General features: G+C 44.1%; 1 protein-coding gene across 3 annotated transcripts; it reads left to right on the forward strand.

The window, feature by feature from the left end:
• The first annotated feature begins 3,505 nt into the window (after positions 1-3,505).
• Positions 3,506-21,503, forward strand: fbxl4 (F-box and leucine-rich repeat protein 4). Of its 3 annotated transcripts, XM_020452650.2 has the most exons (9): positions 3,508-3,670; positions 7,193-7,472; positions 7,656-7,998; positions 9,919-10,255; positions 11,087-11,331; positions 11,766-11,979; positions 18,745-18,816; positions 18,995-19,307; positions 19,523-21,503. In XM_020452650.2, the coding sequence occupies exons 2-9, from the start codon at positions 7,319-7,321 to the stop codon at positions 19,684-19,686; spliced, it is 1,842 nt and encodes a 613-aa protein (XP_020308239.2). In that variant the 5' UTR covers positions 3,508-3,670; positions 7,193-7,318; the 3' UTR covers positions 19,687-21,503. The 3 variants fall into 3 exon arrangements, with proteins under 3 accessions (XP_031648388.1, XP_020308239.2, XP_031648393.1); XM_031792528.1 differs by lacking the exon at positions 18,745-18,816 and having other exon boundaries at positions 3,506-3,670; XM_031792533.1 differs by lacking the exon at positions 3,508-3,670 and having other exon boundaries at positions 7,356-7,472; positions 7,658-7,998.
• Positions 21,504-23,208: the final 1,705 nt, after the last annotated feature.

The raw sequence follows: 23,208 nt of genomic DNA on the forward strand, positions 1-23,208 counted from the left end.
ATCTCTGGGGTCTATGAGAAGTTGCAGGGTCAGAGTCTCCTCTGTGTGCCTGGGAACTCTTTAACAGTGTATTTAATTAGGCTTCTAATCAGCCACTAAACACAAAATAAAATGAAACAATCTGTGTCTGTTTACTTTCCACCCCAACCAACCTCCTATTTGCATGTACCAGGCAAAAAAAAAGAAGAATTTATCGAAAGGAAAGATCAAGGTCATGACTTTTCATCGCAACCTATTTCCTGAAACCAATTAAAGAGCTAACGGTGAAGTGGAGGACGCGCGCTGGAAAACAATAGCAGAAGGAGATGACAGCTCTTCCGCTATCTTGCTGTATTTCTTCCTGTGCTAATTATATTTGCAGATTCTGTCATTTAGACAAAAGCCCGATAGCTTTTGTAATCAGGGTGAAATATTTCAAATGCTCTTTAGATAGTATTGCCAACCTTTGAAACTGGAGTCAAATGCTAGATATGGGATCATTTTGATTGGGAGGTTGGAATTTAAGACTTAATTCATGGAATGTTATCTTATAAATGATTACAAATGAAGGTTGGCCCTGATGAATGGTGAAAGGTATCGCCTAATGCTAATGATTGTTTTATGCAAAGGCTATTGCTGCCCTCAAGTCAATATTTGTTTTGTTCTTGGATTTGGACAAACCGTTATGAACAAAAGAAGTGTAAATTATTCTGCTAAGCATTCTCAATACACCTCGAAGTTGATCAGATTCAGAAATGCAAAGAACGCCCTTTGTCTTCTTCAGTCCTTTTTGTTTTCTTCTAGCATTGCCTCCTATAACCTCACTAAAAGCCTTGGTTTTCAATGCAAAAGGTGTGTGATTTCAAGTGAGTGTGTGTGTCTTTTGCTGTGTTTCTATGCCATTCTACTCACTTTCTTGTCATTTCCTCCATCTTCTCTTCTATTCTTCATACTTCATACTGATACTTCATACTGATTCATTCATACATATATACCTACCCCTCTATTATTTACTGCATTCACTGCCCCCCCCCCCCCCACTTACACATCACCTCCTCTTTTTTTCAACCTCAGTCTTTCTTCACCTTTCTTTACCCTCTGTGTTTGTAGAGGAGACCTTGTGTAGCAGCCTGTGATGTGACTTCAGTCGAGCATCATGCCGGGGTGATGTGCAGCATACATTTGTTAACACCTGTTGGGATATCAAATGCATTTAAATGTATGTGAATAATTAACATACTGGCACCTGGAAGTCATGTTTTAATAGCTGGGACATTTGATCGCTGGCTTTATTTGACGTGAGAAAAAAATGATGTACATGGAAATAATACATTCTGTATTCAACTTCGATGAGGGTTGGTGAATATAGAAATATAAGGATTAGATTGGACATTCCCATTCAAATCAAATCAATGTTTTATGATGGGTGGACCGGTGGCCATATTGAGTGCACCCTATCTATTTCTATGTTAAGGCCTGGCATTGACCAGATTCTATGCTAATGCAGAGGGGGATGGGCACTAGGCATGGCTGGATGTTATATGCACCCCATGAGATGTTACCCCATGTGGCTTGACTAAGGCTGCCTGGGAAGGTGAGCATGGCTATAGCGATGCAGAGCGGCTTCTCTCTCTTACTCTCTGTCAGTTTCCAGGGATGGAAATGGAAGAAAGCCTGTGTTGCACCTTCCGCTTTGGGACGTTAACAAGGCGACAGTCCATCTGAACTCCTCCTCCACATTTATTGGTTTTGTTTAACAGTACAGTACAGAAGAGAAGAGAACCCCCCCACCGTCACCTCACTAGCTGGCTTCTGAGGTGGCACGATCGGCTAAGATGCTTGAGGAGGGCGGTCACGTGTGCTAGCAAGGCAGAGGTCTTGAGTTCGTGCCAGTATGGGCCGAATTGGGAGGAAGTGGTACTCACTAAGCAAGCAGTGTGACGTCTTTTACAGTGGTGCCGTGACCCAGATCTACAGTTGTGCTGGGGTCGCCGGTGAGTAATTTTGAGGGGTGAATGTAGCACATGTGGATGTGTGAACCTTACTCCTCAGCTTGAAGTGTCCCCACTTGTGCCAGCAAATAGCCAGCTTTTACCAGCTTGCGCCAGGTATGGGCCAAATTGGGAGGAAGTGGTACTCATTTTACATTAGGTTAGTCTGACCTCCTCTTTAGCCTCTCCACAGAGGCAAGAGAGGGGCAGATTCGTTATTTAACTAAGTTTCTGACAGCTGGGGCAAAGTACAGGGACAGAAATTAACTTTTGTGTGTGTGTGTGTGTGTGTGTGTGTGTGTGTGTGTGTGTGTGTGTGTGTGTGTGTGTGTGTGTGTGTGTGTGTGTGTGTGTGGTCATTTGCATGCGTGTGTGCTCACCCATGAGTATATATGCATGTGTGGCACAGTGGGCCGGAACAAAGGCCTGACAGTAGACAGGCTAGACGGCGGTGATGCCTAGGAGAGCTGACAGCCGCCTGGACTGTCAATCACAGAACTGGCAGCCCCGGTGCCCGCTGGCTCCAAATCACCCCCCTTTTCTCTCGTTAACTCTCTAGCTGGATAGACACCAGCTTCTCCTCTGATACTCTCCTCTGTTCCAGTGTCTTGGTAATGTACCTTAGCCAGTGGCCAGTGACCGCAGCAATCTCAAAGCCTATTCTAGGGATAAGAAATAATCAAAGGAAATATAAGGAAATTATTCAGTTTTTTTATTATATTACATATAATACAATTGAACACATTGAATTGTTCTCCTTTATAATTTTTGTCGGACAAGAAAAATATGCTTATCGTGTCAATTAAGTTATGATGACAAATATTTTTGGCTATTTGGTCATTGAATTGAAATCAAAGCTTCAAAGAGAAAGAAAGGATTTGTGATTATTAAATTATGAGTTTATTACTAAATAACCCAAAGGGTTATTTATTGTTAAAATTGAGAGAAAAGAGAAATGGAGCTCTGTTAGTCAAAGGTAATTAATCTGCTCTAGTCACCCACAAAGGATGCCTGCTAATGAGAGCTTGGCTTTTGATTGGCTGCTGAGGGTTCCGCAGGGACCCATTGCTCTTTTGTGGTGACAATAGGGCCTCAACGCACCAGAGAGACAAAGTGACTGGACAAGTCATTCATCTATGCAAATGCCAGCCAAGACATGACCATAAGCATCCATTAATATCTCTCTCCCTCCCTCTCTCCCTCTCTCTCTTTCTCTCTCTCTCTGATTTTGTGTGAGTGTTTGTGTGTGATGGACAGCCAACAATGCAGTCCCTCTGCCTCTGCCTTGAGAGGTCAGAGGCAGGTTGTGACAGGAGAGTGCTCTGTTAGGAGAGGATAAATGTCACACCACTACATTGTCAGTCAATTCTGACGGACAAATGTTTTATTCACACTTTTTTTTATCAGCCCTGATTACAATCACACACACACCACACACCACACCCACACACCACACACACACACCCACACCCACACCCACACACACACACACATACACACACAGTTGTAACAAGAATAAATCGGTTTCCAGTACAAAATACTATAATTCCCATAATGCTCCGCTTCATCGGCGTTAATTATCGATGTAAACAGAAGTGAGAAGAAAAGTCTATGGTTTCAGGATTCCTGCTAACAATAATCTCAGATATGGAACAAAGACAGCCTTGCTATATGAACGCTTAATTTGATCGACTGTTAACGTAAGTACATATGTAATCCTTGTTACATGTGTTCTTACTATTGAGCCTGCCACAGTAGTTTGCTCGTTTGCTAGCGAGACACATCATGCTAGCCATCGCTAACGTTCTAGTAGCTATTTGGCTGCGATATGCTACTTCAATGTTCTTTTGGGACAAACGTCATATTATCATGTCTTCTGAATATTAGATGAAGTGAGCATGTGCATCAACTTTAGCGGAACCGATGTATTTATTTTTTACTGGTTTATTTGTGGTCCACCACATGTCAAGATGATCACAGCTAAGTTAGCCACATTCCTGGGTGATTTTGACGTTCATGTGTGTGGGTTCCATCAAGGCGACAAGTTGGTTCCCCGTTACATCACGAGAACAACTAACGTTACAGCAACAACATCGACGTAACGAGCTACATCTGGCATTCCTGCAATGGCATGTTCTGTCACTAGTTGACAGGTGTTTGGGGTAGGGTTAGCTTAGCTAGCTATGTCAAGAATGTGTGTAGACTGTGGAGGGATTCTAGCTACATACATTGGCTAGGATGGGGGTATAGACCCACGGGAGAGGGAAGTAGAGGAAGGTTAATTTGACACACTGCAGCATCCCACTTAAAACCTTAAGCTGGTCCCTCTCTTCTCTCTCCTCTTTATTGCCATGTTATAACCAGCAGCACACAGCAACGCTGACCATATCGTGCCTTTTATGAGAGATTTGCATTCAGAAATGCAAGCTGCCTCACTTTCGAGGGGCCGATGCTGTTTCTTCTCTCAGTAATTGTTTGTCCGTTTTCGAGAAGACCCTCTCAGAGGGAACGGATGTGGCCACTATGCAGAGTCTCCCTGCCATGACTTTAGTAAGCCGTGGGTAGAAAGAGGCCTTGTTCTTCCACCAGCTCAGAGGATCTGCAGCTCCTCCAAATAGGATCAGACCACCATTATGGCATCTGCTGAGGGATTCCTTCGTGCTGCATCTCCAGTTGCTCTCTCGTCAAACAGCATCCAAACAGCAGACGTTTGTGGCACTACTGCTGGTGCTTCTGCTCCATCGGATCCCTCTTCTTCCTGGTGCCTGAACCAGCTGACTGCTGGGGCTGTCCCTCCCTGCAGCTGAGGTTATTCTTTGAAGAGCCTCATCAATCGCTCTGGCATCACTGAAGGCTAACTTCTTAAATCTGGGGTCAAGTACAGCGGTTTCTGATAGCATGTGATTATATTCCATTATGTGGAACTTTCTGTCCATTGATGAACATAGGGTGTCCATCAACTCTATCACATGTCCTGTGGTTACATTTGCTTCTCTCTGGCGGCTGGCTGTCATTCGCTGCAGACCCTTACACAGGAGTATCATTTTTGAGTCTGTCACATAGCTGAAAAGAGAGAGCAGTAACTTATTAGTTCAGGTTCATGTTTTGTCTACTAATACTACATTCTCATCTACTGGTCATATACATATATAATACTGGATTAAATAATGATGTAGTAATAACTGCTTACTGTACCTCTCCACTGATCTCCACACTGACCTGCTCAAAGGGTTCCAGGACTCTGCACAACTCCTCCACCACCTCCCATTCCTCTTGGGTCAGAGTATCAACAGGTGCATTGACAATGGCCAGGGTAGAGATGATGGCATCCTTTGACTCAAGAAACCGCTTCAACATATAAAATGTTGAATTCCACCTTGTAGTGCAGTCTTAGCTCAGGCATCCCCATTTGGAAGTATTCCACAGATGCTTTCACTTTGTCCACAGTGAGCTTCATCACCGTCACAGCATCTCTTACAACCAGGTTGATTGTGTGGGCAAGACATGGATGATGTGTCCATTTGAAAATTTTCATGGCTTTGGTTATGTTAGCTGCATTGTCGCTAACACAACAGATCACTTTTCCATCTACTTGCCATTCTCAACAGTTCCTCTGCTAAGTTCTCTGAGGTGTGTCTGTCGCTGAACTCAAAGCAGTCCAGAAGACAGCTAGACATCGACAAATCTTCAATGAAGTGACATGTAACCGACATGTAAGAAGTGGTTACCCCTGATGTCCAGCAGTCAGTGGTAAAGCAAACTGCAGTAACTTTTTGGACTCTTTCCCTCACTGAAGCCTGTGTGCTCTCCTACAGTTGTGGAATAACTGATTTAGAAAGTTTTTTTTCTGCTTGTAATTGTGTACATTGGATTTTCTGGGGGGAATGGCCCTAGCCCTCACCCTCCAATCCAACAGGTCCCAGACATGCTCAATTGGATTGAACTCCAACTCTCTGGCCATGGCAGAACACTGACATTCCTGTCTTTCAGGAAATCACACACAGAAGAGGCAGTATGGCTTGTGGCATTGTCATGCGGGAGGGTCAAGTTAGGATGAGTCTGCAGGAAGTGTAGCACATGAGGGAGGAGGATGTCTTCCCTGTAACGCACAGCGTTGAGATTTCCTGCAATGACAACAAGCTCAGTCCGATGATGCTGTGACACACCGCCCCAGACCATGACGGACCCTCCACCTCCAAATCGATCCCGCTCCAGAGTATAGGGCTTGGTGTAATGCTCATTCCTTCGACGATAAACGTGCATCCAACCATCACCCCTGGTGAGAAAAAAACGCAACTCGTCAGTGAAGAGCACTTTTTGCCAGTCCTGTCTGGTCCAGTGACGCCCATAGGCGACGTTGTTGCCGGTGATGTCTGGTGAGGACCTACTTTACAACGGGCCTACAAGCCCTCAGCCCAGCCTCTCTCAGCCTATTGTGGACAGTCTGAGCACTGATGAAGGGATTGTGCGTTCTTGGTGTAACTCGGGCAATTGTTGTTGCCGTCCTGTACCTGTTCCGCAGGTGTGATGTTCGGATGTACTGATCCTGTGCAGGTGTTGTTACATGTGGTCTGCCACTGCGAGGACGTTCAGCTGTCCATCCTGTCTCCCTGCAGCGCTGTCTTATGCGTCTCACAGTACGGACATTGCAATTTATTGCCCTGGCCACATCTGCAGCCCTCATGCCTCTTTGCAGCATGCCTAAGGCACTTTCACGCAGATGAGCAGGGACCCTGGGCATCTTTCTTTTGGTGTTTTTCAGAGTCAGTAGAAAGGCCTCTTTAGTGTCCTATGTTTTCATAACTTTGACCTTAATTGTCTACTGTCTGTAAGCTGTTAGTGTCTTAACGACCGTTCCACAGGTGCATGTTCATTAATTGTTTGTGGTTCATTGAACAAGCATGGGAAACAGTGGACGTTTCGTTTTTTTGCTGAGTTTATACAGCCTAATAAGCAATTCATTCTAAAACACAGAGAAATACATTTCATAAATTACAAATGACATGACCAGCCACTGGACTAAATAAATAAAAAAATACAATTTTTTTTCAATCCATCCCTAAGACCAATACATTTGCTTATTTCTTAGCAATTTGTGGGGAAAAAAGGATTGGTCCAAAGTTTTACTACTAGCACTCTTGAAGATCATCGGGGAATATTTTTCTGTCTTGCTTTTCTAACTCTTGCCTTGTGTGTCTTTTTGTCTCCCCCCTAACCCACAGGTCCTGTATGTGGCTGGGCCTGTAGCCTGCGCTGTGTTGGGCACAATCCCCAGAGCCAGGCGGGCTTCTGGGGCCGCTTCCCAAAAACCACACCCAGTCCACTGCTCCCCTGACCCACTATTCCTTATGCTAACCCTTCTGAGCATGTTTTACTACATCTGTCTGCGGCGCCGGTCCAGGAGCGGAACTCGGGGTGAGGCGCTGACCAGCAGGCGGGCCATGGAGTCAGGCCAGCGGGCCACCCTGCCCATCAGCGTGGAGGTGGAACAGTATGCCAAAGGTAGGATCATTCACCTGCTATTGTGCCCTTGAGCAAGGCACTTAGTCCAACCCCTTAAAATAACTCCAGGTATGCTGCACTGGAGCCGGCACTGTGTGCTCCTCCCATAATGTGTGCTGTGTGTTTGTGTGCTATTGTCTGGTGGATTGGGAGCAGATGGACTAACCTTATCCTATCCTATAGAGGTGCTGGACTTCAGCTCCCACTACGGCAGTGAGAACAGCATGTCGTACACCATGTGGAACCTGGCCGGCATGCCCAACGTCTACCCCAGCTCTGGGGACTTCACCCAGACGGCCGTGTTCAGGGCCTACGGGGTGTGGTGGGAGCAGTGTGCCAGCGCGCCGCTTCCCTTCCGCCGCACGCCCAAGGCCTTCCACAGCCAGGACTACATCGAGCTGGCCTTCGAGGAACCCGTCTACCCCACAGCTGTGGAGGTGCTGGAGACCTACCACCCGGGGGCTATCGTCCAGATCATGGCCTGCTCCCTCAACCCCTTCTCCCAGAACCCTCCCACCGACGTCCGGTAAGGACCAGTGGTGGTGTGGGACTCAGGTTGTAGAAGTTTCTTCTATCATGAAATTTAGCCACTTTCACACCTTCCCTGTATACCACCCTGCATCCCACTGCTGGCTTGCTTCTGAAGTTAAGCAGGGTTGGTTCTGGTCGGTCCCTAGATTGGAGACCAGATGCTGCTTGAAGTGGTGTTGGAGGGCCAGTAGGAGGCACCCTTTCCACTGGTCTAATAGCCCAATACCCCAGGGCAGTGATTGGGGACATTGCCCCGTGTAGGGTGCTGTCTTTTGGATGGGACGTTAAACGGGTGTCCTGACTCTGTGGTCACAAAAGATCCCATGACACTTATCGTAAGAGTAGGGGTGTTAACCCTGGTGTCCTGGCTAAATTCCCAATCTGGCCCTCATACTATCACGGTCACCTAACCATCCCCAGTTTACAATTGGCTCATTCATCCCCCCTTCTCTCCCCTGTTACTATTCCCCAGGTCGTTGTTGTAAATGAGAATGTGTTCTTAGTCAACTTACCTGGTAAAATAAGGGTACATTTATATATATTTGCTTCAATCTCTCAACACAACCGGTGCTTCTATTTGAGTCAGTCGTCTATTTCCTTAATGCACACAGCCTTTGCTCAATACATTTCTGAAAAGACTACCACATTGTTTATTGTAACCATTATAATAGCAAATCTATCGAAGGTCAGACTTGCAAAGACTAGGCTGCCTATCATACACCCCAATTTCGCCCTTCAGCACCATGGAGAGCAGTACCGGTAATCACTGAAGTCACCTTTTCTTTTTGGTGGCGTCATGGCTAGCAACGATGACAGAATTTTGAAAGAATGTTTTTAATGCACATGACCGTAGGAATATCAAAGCTGTGTCCATGGTAACCTCAAACCATTCATTTAGACCCAGCGTTTATTTGAAACAGGCGTTTATGTGCTGAAATGTGTGCAGCTGCCCGACTATTAAATTGGACAGGTGTGTGTGAGAAAATTACGTACTGAGTGAGTGTGTGCATAGTCGGTGCAAAAATAAAACTGTAATACAAGGTTCAATGCATATAGTCCATGTAGCCATTTTGTTGTCTGTTTAGCAGTCTTATGGCTTGGAGATGGAAGCTGTTCAGGAGCCTGCTGTTGTCATACTTGTTGCTCCGGTACCAGTTGTTGTGCGGAAGCAGAGAGAACAGTCTATGGCTTGGGTGGCTGGAGTCTTTAACAATTATCTGGGCCTTCCTTTCACGCCGCCTGATATAGAGGTCCTGGATGGCAGGGAGCTCGGCCCCAGTGATGTACTTGGGCTGTCCGCACCACCCTCTAGTGCCATGCGATCGAAGGCGGTGCAGTTGTCACACCAAGCAATGATGCAGCCAGTCAAGGTGCTCTCAATTGTGGAATGTAGTTTTTCTATTAATAAGTTAATAGACCAATAAGAAAGAGAGTTCCAAACCTCTCTGCCAATAACAGCTCATGTTCAGTTTTCCCCCTCAGACCACTCTGACAGTCCTAGCAAAATTGTTGCTTGAGAAACTACTCTTTGCTAAGAATCCATTTTGTTTGTTTTCAATTAAACGGCTGCATTGGACCTTTTTTAAAGTCATGCTTGCACTTTTATTTGTATTTCTTTTAACATATGGGTAGTTCTGAGAATCTAACCCACTGTCCTGGCGTTGCGACTGCCATGCTCTAACAACTGAGCTACAGAGGACCACAACGGAATGTGTGTTTGTACTCTATTGGCTGGTTTCCCAGACACAGATTAAGCCTAGTCTCAGAATAAGAAGCACTTTTACTTAGATTCTCCATTTAGCACGTTTTTATTAGCTCAGGACTAGGCTTAGCAAACTGCCCTAAACCCTAAATCTCAGATTAAAGAATGGTGAGTCTGTGTGTACCTCTGACTGGTGTACCTCTCTGTCCCCAGGTGGGAGGTGTTGTGGGCTGAGGAGCCCACCAAGGTGCTGACTCCCCAGGCCAGGCAGTTCTCTCCCAGCATCAAGCAGCTGAGCTTCCCCACCAACTTGATCCGCGTGGAGGTCAACAGCTCCCTGCTAAAGTACTACACGGAGCTGGACGCCGTCGTCCTGCGTGGCCAGAAAGAGAGGCCCATCCTCTCCCGTTATAGGATGCCCAGGATCGACATCTGTGACCTGAGGGACAGCGATGAGGAACTGTCTGACCCGGGAGCCTCCTTCAGACAGGCCGGGGATGGCAAGCACATTAACCTAGGGAATGGATACTTTGATAAACTGCCCTACGAGGTGGGGAGAATACGCTATTAGACACTCACATATACTACAACACTCGTATATGGCTGCTGGCTGCATTTTCTGTCCACAAAACGGCACTGAAATTTGAAAAAAAAGTTTGGCAATAGTTGCAGGACAATTGCAAGATGCTGTTTTCCAAACAATTCTCGCTTTGGTTTTAAAGATGGACTATGCAGACATTGCTCCGCCATTTCCTGTTTGCAAACATGTGACTAGTTCGCCTGATTTCAGCTTATGTGACTAAAACAAGCTAATATAGTGTAGAGAATCATTGTACCATCTGAACTGTTATGAAATATATTTTTCATAACATAATCAGCTGTTTGAAGCTGGTGTACAAAACTGCAAGGTAAAGACACATATTTTCTAAGACGAGCTGTTCTCTTGGTTTTATATACTGCTCTCCAAACCGCTGCCATTCACCTCACTCCTCACAACTGATGTGTGTGTGTCTGAAACACAATATAGCTATTATCTGCTAGCGGATACCCTGTTGAACACACAGCGTATTGTTTATTCACTGCACACATACACACCTATTCTCTCTCTCTACCTCTGTCTTACTGAGAAGCACACTTCCATATTGCACGAACAGGCAGCCTCACTGCCACAAGGATATTGCTTTATGTGTGTGTGTGTTCAACATACACTGTTTTATATTATTCTGCTCTGCCTGACATCATCCCTTCTGTCTCTTTCTTGCTTTCTTTCTTGCTTTCCTTGTCTCTCTCTTCCTCCATCGTTATTTATCCTTCTCCCTCTACCCCCTCTCCCACCATCCTCCCTTCTCTCTGTAATTATCTCCCTTCTCTCCCCCTGCAGTTGATCCAGCTGATAGTTAGCCACTTGACCCTGCCCGACCTGTGTCGCCTGACCCAGACCTGCAAGCTACTCAGCCAGCACTGCTGTGACCCCCTCCAGTACATCCAGCTGAGCCTGCAGCCATACTGGGCTCGCCTCAGTGACACCTCCCTGAGCCACCTGCAGGGTCGGTGCACCCTGCTCCAGAGGCTCAACCTCTCCTGGACCGGTAACCGTGGAGCCCTCACCCTCACCGGCTTCAGCAGGTGAGGCATGGGGCTGGGGGGGGACTAGAGAATCTGGACATTTTGTGGTTCATCGGTCTCTGTCTTTAGAGTGGCATGTGTGTGCCCATCACTTCGGTTGATTTCAGGGTGAGGAACCGTCTGTGTAAATATTGGACTATAAATTGTGCCTTTCTGTATTTTACTTGTGCTAAAATCTTTATTGTATTCTACTGAGCCATTTACTTTATGTTCGTATTCTCTCATTATTTCTTGTTGTTGCATTGTCGAGAAGGAACCTGCAAGTAAAAAAATTTTTTAGTTGGACAAGCGTATACCATGTGTATCCCATACATACAACTAATAAAACTTGAAACTGAAACTAACATAAAGTTGTCAAATCCTGAACTTCCGTGTTAATGTTGTTGCCATGCCACAACACAGGTCTGACCCCCCCCCCCCCCCCCCCCTCTCAGCTTCATGAAGGCGTGTGGTGGGAGCCTGGTGGGTCTGGAGCTGTCGTGTTGTCACTTCCTGAGTGAACCGTGTCTGGAGGTCATCTCCCAGACGTGTCCCGGGCTGCAGGAGCTCAACCTGTCCTCGTGCGACCGCCTCCACCCCCAGGCCTTTACACACATCTCCAAGCTCACCCGCCTGCGCCGGCTAGTGCTCTACCGCACAAGGATAGAGGTATAGTGCCTTCAGAAGTACCCCTTGACTTATTCTACATTTTGTTGTGTTACAGTCTGAATTTTCAAAATGGTTTAAAAAAAAACACCTATCTACACACAATACCCCATAATGACAGTGTTTTTAGATATTTAGCAAAAAACTAACTCGGCCACTCAGGAACGTTCACTGCCTTCACTGATTTTTCCTGTGCTTGGCTCCAGTCTGTTTTATTTTTTATCCTGAAAAACTCGTCAGTCCTTAATGATTGATTACAAGCATGCCACTACTATGCTTGGACATATGGAGAGCGGTACTTAGTAATGTGTTGTATTGGATTTGTCCCAAACACAACACTTTGTATTCAGAACAAACATTTTTGCAGTATTATATTAGTGCCTTGTTGCAAACAGGAAGCATGTTTTGGAATATATTTATTCTGTACCGGCTACTTTCTTTTCACTCTGTCAATTGGGTTTGTATTGTGACATAACTGAGGATGGATCAACAGCATTGTAGTTTTCTCCTTTCACTGCCTTTCAAGTCTGTAACTGTTTTTAAAGTCCCCATTGGCCTCGTGGTTTCCTTCCTCTCCAGCAACTGAGTTAGGAAGGACGCCTGTGTCTTTGTAGTGACTGGGTGTATTGATACACCATCCAAAGTGTAATGAGTAACTTCACCATGGTCAAAGGGATATTCACTGTCTACTTTTTTTTTTTTTTTTACACCAATCTACCCATCTGCCCTTTGTGAGGTATTGGAAAACCTCCCTGGTCTTTGTGGTTGAATATGTGTTTGAGATTCACTGCTCGACTGAGGGACCTTATAGATAATTGTATGCTTGGGGTACAGAGATGAGGTAGTCATTCAAAAAACATTCACTTTAGAACAGCCTTTCTTTAAATTACTATAACGGCCACAAACGGCCTTGTTTTTCTAACGATAATATCTGTGTCAATATTGCAAAGTGAACTTTCTAACAACCTTTTGTCGTATTGGCGTGGCTGTTGTCGTCGACCGGAAACAGGGTATGCTGTCATTTGACTTTTAAAAAATCTTAATGACTGAAAATAACATGGCTGAAGCAGACGTGACTTTTCACTGTGAAAGAGGCTTAATCTATGTTGCTTGGTGATACGGATTCACACACGTCCTTGCACTTTTAAAAGCGATGATGTCGAGGTGAGTGAAATAAGTAAACAGCAGTTTGGTGTTGTCAATGTATGATGCTGTGAAACTTGGGGAATAGCTCACAGATTAGCAAATCATGATTTGGTTGGTACAGGCCAGCACATCCGTGCCAGCGGTCAAGATCAAATGATTGCTCTCTGTCTCATGGAAATAGTTGCAGTGTTTAGCTGTATATAGTCAACTAACTAGTTGGTTGTTTTGTCTTGGTTCTACCAATGTATTTATATGGACACTGCTTGCTACAGCTAGCTAGCTAATTAGTTAGTTAGTTAGTCTGTCAGGCAAAAAAGGTTGTGCGTAACGGTTAATTTGGACAGCGCTCACAAAGCATCAACCTCTGCTGTCACTATCACAACTGTCTGACTGTATCACCAGTGGCAGAACTACAGTTTTATACAGGGGTGGCCAAGGCTACTTCAGAAAATGTAGTGTGTAATCCTAACCTGGCATCTAAGGAGCATGAATGAATCCTATGACTGCTGATTAGAGGTAGAAGTGAAATTCACTTAACCTGGAGTTCTTCAATGTAGCAGATGGTGTTGTCCAAAAGGGTTACTTCACTAGAATTCTTTAACATGAATAGTCAGTGTCTCTACCTCGGCACTGCAGCTCAATTTCTCTCTCTCTCGCACACACACACACACACACACACACACACACACACACACACACACACACACACACACTGTACTGTACTCACATACTGGAGAGACTTGGGTCACTCTGTTTTCATGAATATATCATCTGTGTCAATAAGTGTTGAACATCCAAAATATTTTCAGAGAATTAAGCTCAAGGAGATAAGAGCATTTGTGTGTTACATAAATTACATTCGTTTATTTCCCAAAAAATGTAATTGACAAAAAAAACACACTGCAATTTGACATACCTGGTATCAAACAGAAATGGACTTGAAAAATAAAAATAATTTTGATGCCCATCAATGTTACAGACTTACACTATCATATTTACGCCAATATATATATTATGTTAACTAATAGCAAAGAAAAGTTTTGGAATTGGCCTAATCAAGACCAAATTAAATCTGTGTGACATGATACCCTTTGGATTTATCATTTTAGAATGTCAGTGTACTAGCTAGTACACAGTGCAGGTTTTAATCATGACCAGAGGGACTGCCTAAGAGCCAAATTATCCTAGGTAGATTTAAAACAGCATAATTCTGCATTTCTGGTGAGAACTGGCAAAATGTTTCACAAACTCATCCATGTTGAGGGAGCATGCCCTCCTTGACTCAACACTGAGAATTCCGAGGTGACTTAACATGTCATCAACCATTGTTGTCTTAAGGTGGGTTTAAATCAGTTTTGAAGCTGAGAAGCTTCTCTCGCAAGACGCACTGCTGACTGGTGTAACAACAGAAATCTTACAAAGTCGAAAGCCGCTTGATTTGATGAACCTCATGTTTGAGGTCCTCTAAGTCTGACTCAAAGTTCTGAGGAAAGGCAAACAGAGGCTCCTCATTCAAGAATGTTGTACTCTTTGGGTTGAGAGACTGGATCCCTTGCATTATCTTGCAAGCCTTTGAAAAACGCCTCTGCAGCTCAGCTGTGAGATTGTCAAGCACCCGATTAAAGATAGCTCTTTGGAAGCTCTCACCATCACTTTGGTCTCTATTTTTCTGTCCTACAGTGCTCATCATCAATGAGTCATAAAAAAGCTTGTTTTGGGTCTTTTACACACTGTTTGTACACTTATTTTGCAGTGCTCTGCAATCTCTTCAACTAGGGATGCACATTATATCAGTGAACATATCGGAATCGTCCGACATTAGCTAAAAATGCCAACATCGGTATTGCATCTGCCAAGTTTAATGCCGATGTTAAAAAACGATATCAAAGCTACCTTGCATACCTATATAACGTACAGTTGAAGTCTGAAGTTTACAAACACCTTAGCCAAATACATTTCAACTCAGTTTTTCACAATTCCTGACTTTTAATCATAGTAAAAATTCCCTTTCTTTGGTCAGTTAGGATCACCACTTTATTTTAAGAATGTGAAATGTCAGAATAATAGTAGCGAGAATGATTTATTTCAGCTTTTATTTCTTTCATCACATTCCCAGTGGGTCCAAAGTTTACATTCCCTCAATTAGTATTTGGTAGCATTGCCTTTAAATTGTTTAACTTGGGTCAAACGTTTCGTGTAGCCTTCCACAAGCTTCCCACAGTAAGTTGGGTGAATTTTGGTCCATTCCTCCTGACAGAGCTGGTGTAACTGAGTCAGGTTTGTAGGCCTCCTTGCTCGCACACGGTTTTTCAGTTCTGCCCACACATTTTCTATGGGATTGAGGTCAGGGCTTTGTCAGGGCTTTGCCACTCCACTTGCCTTTGTTGTCCTTAAAACCTCTTGAAACTAGGGGGCACTATTTTCATTTTTGGAAAAATAACGTTCCCAAAGTAAACGGCTATTTTGTCAGGACAAGATGCTAGAATATGCATATAACAGCTTAGGATAGAAAACACTATAAAGTTTCCAAAACTGTAAAAATATTGTCTGTGAGTATAACGGAACTGATATTGCAGGCGAAAGCCTGAGAAAAATCCAGTCAGGAAGTGACTCATGTTTTGAAAGCTCTGCGTTCCGATGCGTTCCTATTGAGCAGTGAATGGGATATAAACCAGATTTTTTTTTAACCTTTATTTTACTAGGCAAGTCAGTTAAGAACAAATATTTTTATTTTCAATGACGGCCTAGGAACAGTAGGTTAACTGCCTGTTCAGGGGCAGAACGGCAGATTTTGTACCTTGTCAGCTCGGGGATTTGAACTTGCAACCTTTTGGTTACTTGTCCAGTGCTCTAACCACTAGGCTACCCTGCCGCCCCGATTCCTTTTTCTACATATTCCCCAAGGTGTCTACAGCATGTTGACGTAGTTTCACGCCTTTATGTTGAAGAATGAGCGTAAACGACTACATTGCGTAAGTGGCCGGCTGAGTGCTCTCAGAGTAATTCTTGCATAATAGACAGAGGTAGCTATTTTTCCTCCCGGTCTTACTGAAAATACAGCTGTCCCGGTTGATATATTATCGAATAGATATTTGAAAAACACCTTGAGGATTGATTATAAACAACGTTTGCCATGTTTCTGTCGATATTATGGAGCTAATTTGGAATATTTTTCGGCGTTGTCGTGACCGCAATTTCTGGTCGATTTCTCAGCCAAACGTGAAGAACTAACGGAGCAATTTCGGCTACAAAAATAATCTTTATGGAAAAAATTAACATTTGCTATCTAACTCGGAGTCTCGTGAGTGAAAACATCCGAAGCTCATCAAAGTTAAACAATTTAATTTGATTGATTTTCTGATTTTTGTGACCAGGTTGCCTGCTGTTAGCTAGGCATAATTCTATGCTAGGCTATCAATAAACTTACACAAATGCTTGTCTTGCTTTGGCTGTAAAGCATTATTTAAAAAATCTGAGATGACCGGGTGATTAACAAAAGGCTAAGCTGTGTTTCAATATATTTCACTTGTGATTTCATGAATATGAATATTTTCTAGTAATATTTTTTGTCCGTTGCGTTATGCTAATTAGTGTCAGTTGATGACAATTCTCCCGGATCCGGGAGCGGTAGTTCCAAGAGTTAAGCCATTTTTCCACAACTTTGGAAGTATGCATTGTCCATTTGGAAGACCCATTTGCAACCATGCTTTCACTTCCTGACTGATGTCTTGAGATGTTGCTTCAATATATCCACATCATTGTGATGCCTCATGATGCCATCTATTTTGTGAAGTGCACCAGCCCCTCCTGCAGCAAAGCACCCCCACAACATGATGCTGCCATCCCCGTGCTTCACAGTTGGGATGGTGTTCTTCGGCTTGCAAGCCTCCCCCTTTACCCTCCAAACATAACGATGGTCATTATGGCCAGCAGTTATATTTTTGATTCATCAGACCAGAAGACATTTCTCCAAAAGTACGATATTTGTCCCCATGTGCAGTTGCAAACCATAGTCTGGCTATTTTATGGCGGTTTTGGAGCCGTGGCTTCTTCCTTGCTGAGCGGCCTTTCGGGTTATGTTGATATCAGACTCGTTTTACTGAGAATATTGATACTTTTGTACCTGTTTCCTCCAGCATCTTCACAAGGTCCTTTGCTCTTGTTCTGGGATTGATTTGCACTTTTCGCACCAAAGTACGTTCATCCCTAGGAGACAGAACGCGTCTCTTTCCTGAGCGGTATGACGGTTGCATGGTCCCGTGGTGTTTACACTTGCGTACTATTGTTTGTACAGATGAACGTGGTACCTTCAGGCGTTTGGACATTGCTCCCAAGGATGAACCAGACTTGTGGAGGTCTACAATTTGTTTTCTGAGGTTTTGGCTGATTTTCTTTTGATTTTCCCATGATGTCAAGCTAAGAGGCACTGAGTTTGAAGGTAGGCCTTGAAATACATCCACAGGTACACCTCCAATTAACTCAAATGATGTCAATTAGCCTATCAGAAGCTTCTAAAGCCATGACACAATTTTATGGAATTTTCCAAGCTGTTTAAAGGTCAACTTAGTGTATGTAAACTTCTGACGCACTGGAATTGTGATGCAGTGAAATAATCTGTTTGTAAACAATTGTTGGAAAAAATACATTTACAAAGTAGATGTCCTAACCGACTTGCCAAAACTATAGTTTGTTAAAAGTGTTTGCTAAGTAGCATATATTGAGACGATGTTGTAACACAAATGATGCCATATTTTTAGGCTGATGCACATGGGTATATTGGTGGTGTATGGGTTAAGAGGTAGTTGAGCTTTCTATCAGATACATGGCCTGTGCATGGCACCATTGTGGTTTACGTAGGACTAATTCTCTGCTGTCATCATTTGTAATGAACTCAGAGCTCGGGTCCTGTTCTTGCCCAGGCCTGCTACAAAACTTTACAGGGCATTTCTGAGTGTTGTTCTCATGTTTCAGCCTTTCCTAAGGCAAACACCATACCGTAGTCTTTCCAGTGTAGTGAGGTTGAGGTCTAAGCTTTCAGGTTGTTTACTGCAGGCAGACTGAGCAGGCTGTGTGTTTGTCTCCAGTCCTATGTGTCATCCAAGCCCTGTTGTCTGTCATTAAGCTGTCATTAAGCTGTCACTGGTATAATTAAATAGTTCTCTGGCTGCCAAAAGTCATAAAAAGAGACCACCAGACGCACACTCTCGAAACACATAGCATACACATTAGAGATGCTTGCTAAAGTACACGCCACGCACACCCAATTGCCATTGGGTGGCATGTTGACAGTTCCACATTAGAATCCCACCTCTATCCCTGTCTAGCAATGGTGGATAGATGATAAGCAAATGTATATTTTTTTAACGCTTTGAAATGTTACACTACCATAATACTGTTGAGTTATGTATTTGCCAGACCAAGTCGTCTTGGAGAGATATTGAATAACATGGGGTAGACCTGTTATTGTAAAATGTTGACGCGACACCTTTGATACACATTCCTCAGTCTCATTTTACTGTGTGTGTACAAAAAGGGGTGCAATCATCATATTTTGGGTGAGTCGATAGAAACTTAACTCTACTTTGACATTTTCTCTCTCTCGCTTTGTTTACGTTGCTGCAGCAAACAGCCATGTTGCGCATCCTAACCTTCTGTATTGAGCTGAGACACCTCAACCTGGGGAGCTGTGTGATGGTAGGATGCCCCTCACAAATGCACTCACTATCATACCCTGCTCTTGCGCCAGAGAGACATTCTAGGATCAGCCTCACCCCTTAACTCTGAACCACAACCGAGAATCATGACAATTGATTCAGTCATTCTGTGCTGGCTAACAGCCCCAAGGTCACCGCCCCCTATGTTCTCCCTGCAGATAGAGGACTATGACGTGGTGGCCAGCATGCTGGCTGTCCGCTGCCGCTCACTGCGCTCCCTGGACCTGTGGCGCTGCAGAAGCCTGTCGGAGCGTGGCCTGGCCGAGCTGGCTGCAGGATGCAGATTACTGGAGGAGCTGGACCTGGGCTGGTGCTCCACACTGCAGAGCAGCTCGGGCTGCTTCCAGCACCTGGCCCGCAACCTGCAGTGCCTGAGGAAGCTCTTCCTCACCGCCAACCGTACCGTGTGCGACTCGGACATTGAGGAGCTGGCTGCCAACTGCCCCGCACTGCAGCACCTCGACATACTGGGTGGGTACTACCTCCCTCTTCCTTTCTTAATCTGTCTCTCTTTCTCTCGTTCTATCACACCAGTTTATATTAAGTCATTTTAGGTAGAACCACAGATGTGTTCACACCCGATATTTGAATATAGTATTTTACTTGGGGCATTTAGAACACAGTATTCATCAAGTGGTCACAAATGTTGCTCACTTATGTGGTATGTTTGTGTTGTTGATTGACAGGCACCCGGATGGTAAGCTCCTCCTCCCTGAGGAAGCTGCTGCAGGCGTGTCCGAAGCTCCTCCTCCTGGACGTGTCCTTCTGCGCGCAGGTGGATGCCCGCATTGTCCAAGAGCTCTGCGGACTCTTCCCCAATGTGGCCATCAAGAAGAGCTTTACCCAGTGACTTCACCCAGCCACACCCTCACACAGGAGCAGTGACACAGGGACACCTTCACAGGGACACCAGGGGGGAGGCACTACTTTTGACTAGTGGGGTGGAGTATTACTGAATGCCCAGTGGGTAGAATGAATGGGGTCTGATGCCCGAGAGCACTGAGGCCTATTATAATATGGACTAAATGGTTAGGAGTGTTGTGTTGTGGTGACATGAGCATCGGCTGAACACCTCACCTACATCTCAACACAGTCTCCTCATGTTAAGCCGCTGAATGCAAGAGAGAGTCTTGTGAGGAGAAACTGGTTGAAATCAGGGTCACGGGTGCCAAAGTCGCTAGATTTCATTGTTGGTCAGCCTAGTATCTGACACATCTGGTGGCGGCTGCTTGTCATCTGTCCACCCCTCCTGTGACTCATTTGTAAAATGTCTGACCTCAGTGTTTTATCTGAATCTGAAATCTCAGGGGTTTTATCTTGTTCATATTGTTCAATTATTATGTAGATGTTTATTTTTTCTTCAGAAACCAGCAGAAGAGCCTCCTTTATTCTGAGAGAAACATTTGAGTCCTGTTTGATTTGTTCTGAGACAACGGGAATTCTGGGAAAAATTTACATTGGGCACTGATACTGAGACAAAAATTTTTTTTATGTTGAATATTGTGCAAATTGTATGATTGTAAAATGATATCAATATCCTTAATTATTTATTGATCTTGTAATATATTATTGCACATCTCCAATGCTACGTTAGCGTTTCCTTTAAACTGAGACTCAGCGATACGAGCAGCAGTGTGAAACAAATATATATTTAGGAATAAACGCTATACAATAGGCTATACATGTGAGCACCCACAGTCCCGTACAGAGCATCTTCGCATGTGCATGGGAGATCGCTTCACTCTCCTGCAAATGTGATAGCTGGGGGACAACTACTGCGGCGTAGATTAGCCTCTCGCTTCACTCTCTTCGTTGTTGGGGATATTGGCCTGATATGCAGCTACTGGAATTTGTATAGCTGAATCTACCTTTAAGCGAAACTTGGGAGTGTCATTATGAGCAGTAGCTAGCTAGTATGTGAGGTATTTTTGTGCCTTATATTCATGACTGTATGTGGTGTCTGTGTCAGTGGTTGTAATGCTTTGCTTCCTGCCCTCTACCAAAGTTACCATCAAATCCCATGTCCCTCGCTATAGCTTCATTTGACCAGTGAAGAAACCCATGCAGATCTGTCATCTTGATTTGACATATGCAAAGCCATATTTATTTTAAGCAGAATCTTATCTCCATCTTTCAATTCCCTTTTTTTATTAAGTGGCAGTTATGTCTGCTTTTTGGATTACATATTATTTTATCTGTGGGAACGTGGTCTGGGCACGCTCAAATCACTAAAGTAACCTGCACAGGGAAACTATTGAAAAAAACATATTAATGTTAACATTCGTGCAACGAACACACGCAATCTGTCATCCCGCTACACAAATCTAGTTTCTCTCCTTTGTCCGGTCACTAGCTGACCAAAGTCACCACAGTTTTTGCCACATTGTAATGCTACTTTTATTTAGAGGCATTTATTGATGTGGACCTGCTATTTTTTTGCATTGATGGACTTTTCCCCAGTCAGTTTTGGATGCGTGTGTGTGGTCAAACTTAGTGCCATTTGTAGAACCTTTAGTAATGTACCCTTAACCAAGTGTGAATGTCAGGTGTGGTGTCGTCAAGACTCACTGGCAGATAACCACTCGAAAGTGTTGAAAAAGGTTGCATCTGTACTACGACGAAACTGGGTGCTTTAATTTGAAATAAAATGAAGGTTGATGACTGAGACTACGTATTTATCCCCAACTGTATGTCCATTGAAATGCCAGGGTCGACTGCCTTGTATTTCTGGCTCATAGTGTACATGGTGCTGACATTACACCGCCTTGTTTTGATCACTCTTTAATTAGAATGGTGCCATTACAGTGTTCTCTGGCTTGTCCCTGTAGGATCATTATTTTTGGATCCAGGTAGAACCTTTTCACCCAACAAAGAACCCTAAAATTGGATTGATTGGATCATCTCTAACCAATCGGAGTAACATAGCCAATGACACATTTTCAAACCTCCGCTTCCCACGTAGGCTTTACACGCGTGTGTTCTGGCTCTTGCCCAGCCCATCTGTTTCTGGGACCAATCAGAACGGTTCATGGTTTTTTCCATTCTAGAAATGGTCATTTAGGTACTCCGATCCAGACTCATTGTAGAGAAGAGACATCCGTGGGCGTGGCGTAGCATTTGGCCGGAGCAAGGCGTTTGGGTAGCCAGGCAAAGGGCCATCTTGTGTTTCTGGAACAACTAGAGGCTATTAGTCAGGTTGACTGGGAGTTCAGCATTAGCCTTAACCCTCTGCCGTTTTACTGCCTATTAATACTACAGGGAGAAGTGACATTCGCTTGTCTCCTTAATTGCCTTTTAATGAATTGTTTATGCCCGAGTTTAATGATGTATATTGTGGCCCTGTAATGTGCCCTAATGATGGAGAACGAGGCGGCCGCCGATGAAGTATTAATTTGGACTGCCTCCCCGATGATTACTGCACCACCGCCGCTGCCTGTCCCCCCCACACAGAACGTGATTCATGGAGACTTTCCGCTCGATGCAGCGGCTTGATTTTTCACTGTCTTGCTCTACTATAATCCTGATGCATCCGTAGGGGATCCTCAGCAATTAGTTTAGCTTGTATTTGTTTTGCAAGAGCCAGGCCAGATGAATCTAGAAGAAAAAAAGTCTGGATGAAATTATTGCCTCTTAAATTTAAAAGTTCTGAAGTCAAATGTTTGTACCCTCAACAAGTGAGGAGCAAGATGTTAACTGTCCCAACAGATGATGTTGAACTATTGTGGTTACTGCTGGTCTAACAAGCAAATATCTAAGCATGGCATAATGAGAGCTTCCACACTACTGAGCCGAACCAAACCAAGCTTGGCCTGGTTATGGATCCACCATAGTTGCTGGAACTAGGCGGGAAAGGATCATGCGAAAAGAAAATAACTGCGCCAGCACAGGTCGGATCTTGTTGGCACACTTGCGTGAAAAAGCAGTGCTTGGATCAGTGATGTCACTGTTGGAATTTTCCCTCTGTCCAAGCTGTAGTTTTTTCAGAGTGGTGGTGTTCCTTTGTTAATTTTATGGTTTCCACTAGTTACCACAGCCACAAAGTCAAATGGGCTATATCTGATTTTATGGATGATTTCTGATTTTATAATGCATGTTTCTGTAGAGTGCCAAACCTTTTGGCATTTTTTTTTCAGACACAGATTACAAACAAAAACATATTCCACTCAAGATTACGCAGACATTATTATGCAATTTTAAAACGATTACATAATTATATTATTAAACATAATTCCTCAAACATAAAATAACAGTATAATCTCTTGTAGGGAGATTCTGTGTTTAGACCAAAGAATCAGTTGGAACTGAATGGGATGCGTGAGATAACAAGCAGCAGTAGTTCTGTTATTTTGGATGTTTTAGGATTGGGCGAAGG

This window comes from Oncorhynchus kisutch, linkage group LG2, assembly GCF_002021735.2.
Source record: "Oncorhynchus kisutch isolate 150728-3 linkage group LG2, Okis_V2, whole genome shotgun sequence".
Classification (NCBI taxonomy): Eukaryota; Metazoa; Chordata; class Actinopteri; order Salmoniformes; family Salmonidae; genus Oncorhynchus; species Oncorhynchus kisutch.

What these genes read in the sequence shown, in the direction of transcription:
- fbxl4 (XM_020452650.2), top strand. Translation starts at nt 7,319, where the DNA reads ATGCTAACCCTTCTGAGCATGTTTTACTACATCTGTCTGCGGCGCCGG. An exon ending in ACCCTCACCGGCTTCAGCAG is followed by an intron (nt 11,332 to 11,765) that starts GTGAGGCATGGG and finishes CCCCCCTCTCAG; the next exon opens with CTTCATGAAGGCGTGTGGTG. An exon ending in GCAGCACCTCGACATACTGG is followed by an intron (nt 19,308 to 19,522) that starts GTGGGTACTACC and finishes GTTGATTGACAG; the next exon opens with GCACCCGGATGGTAAGCTCC.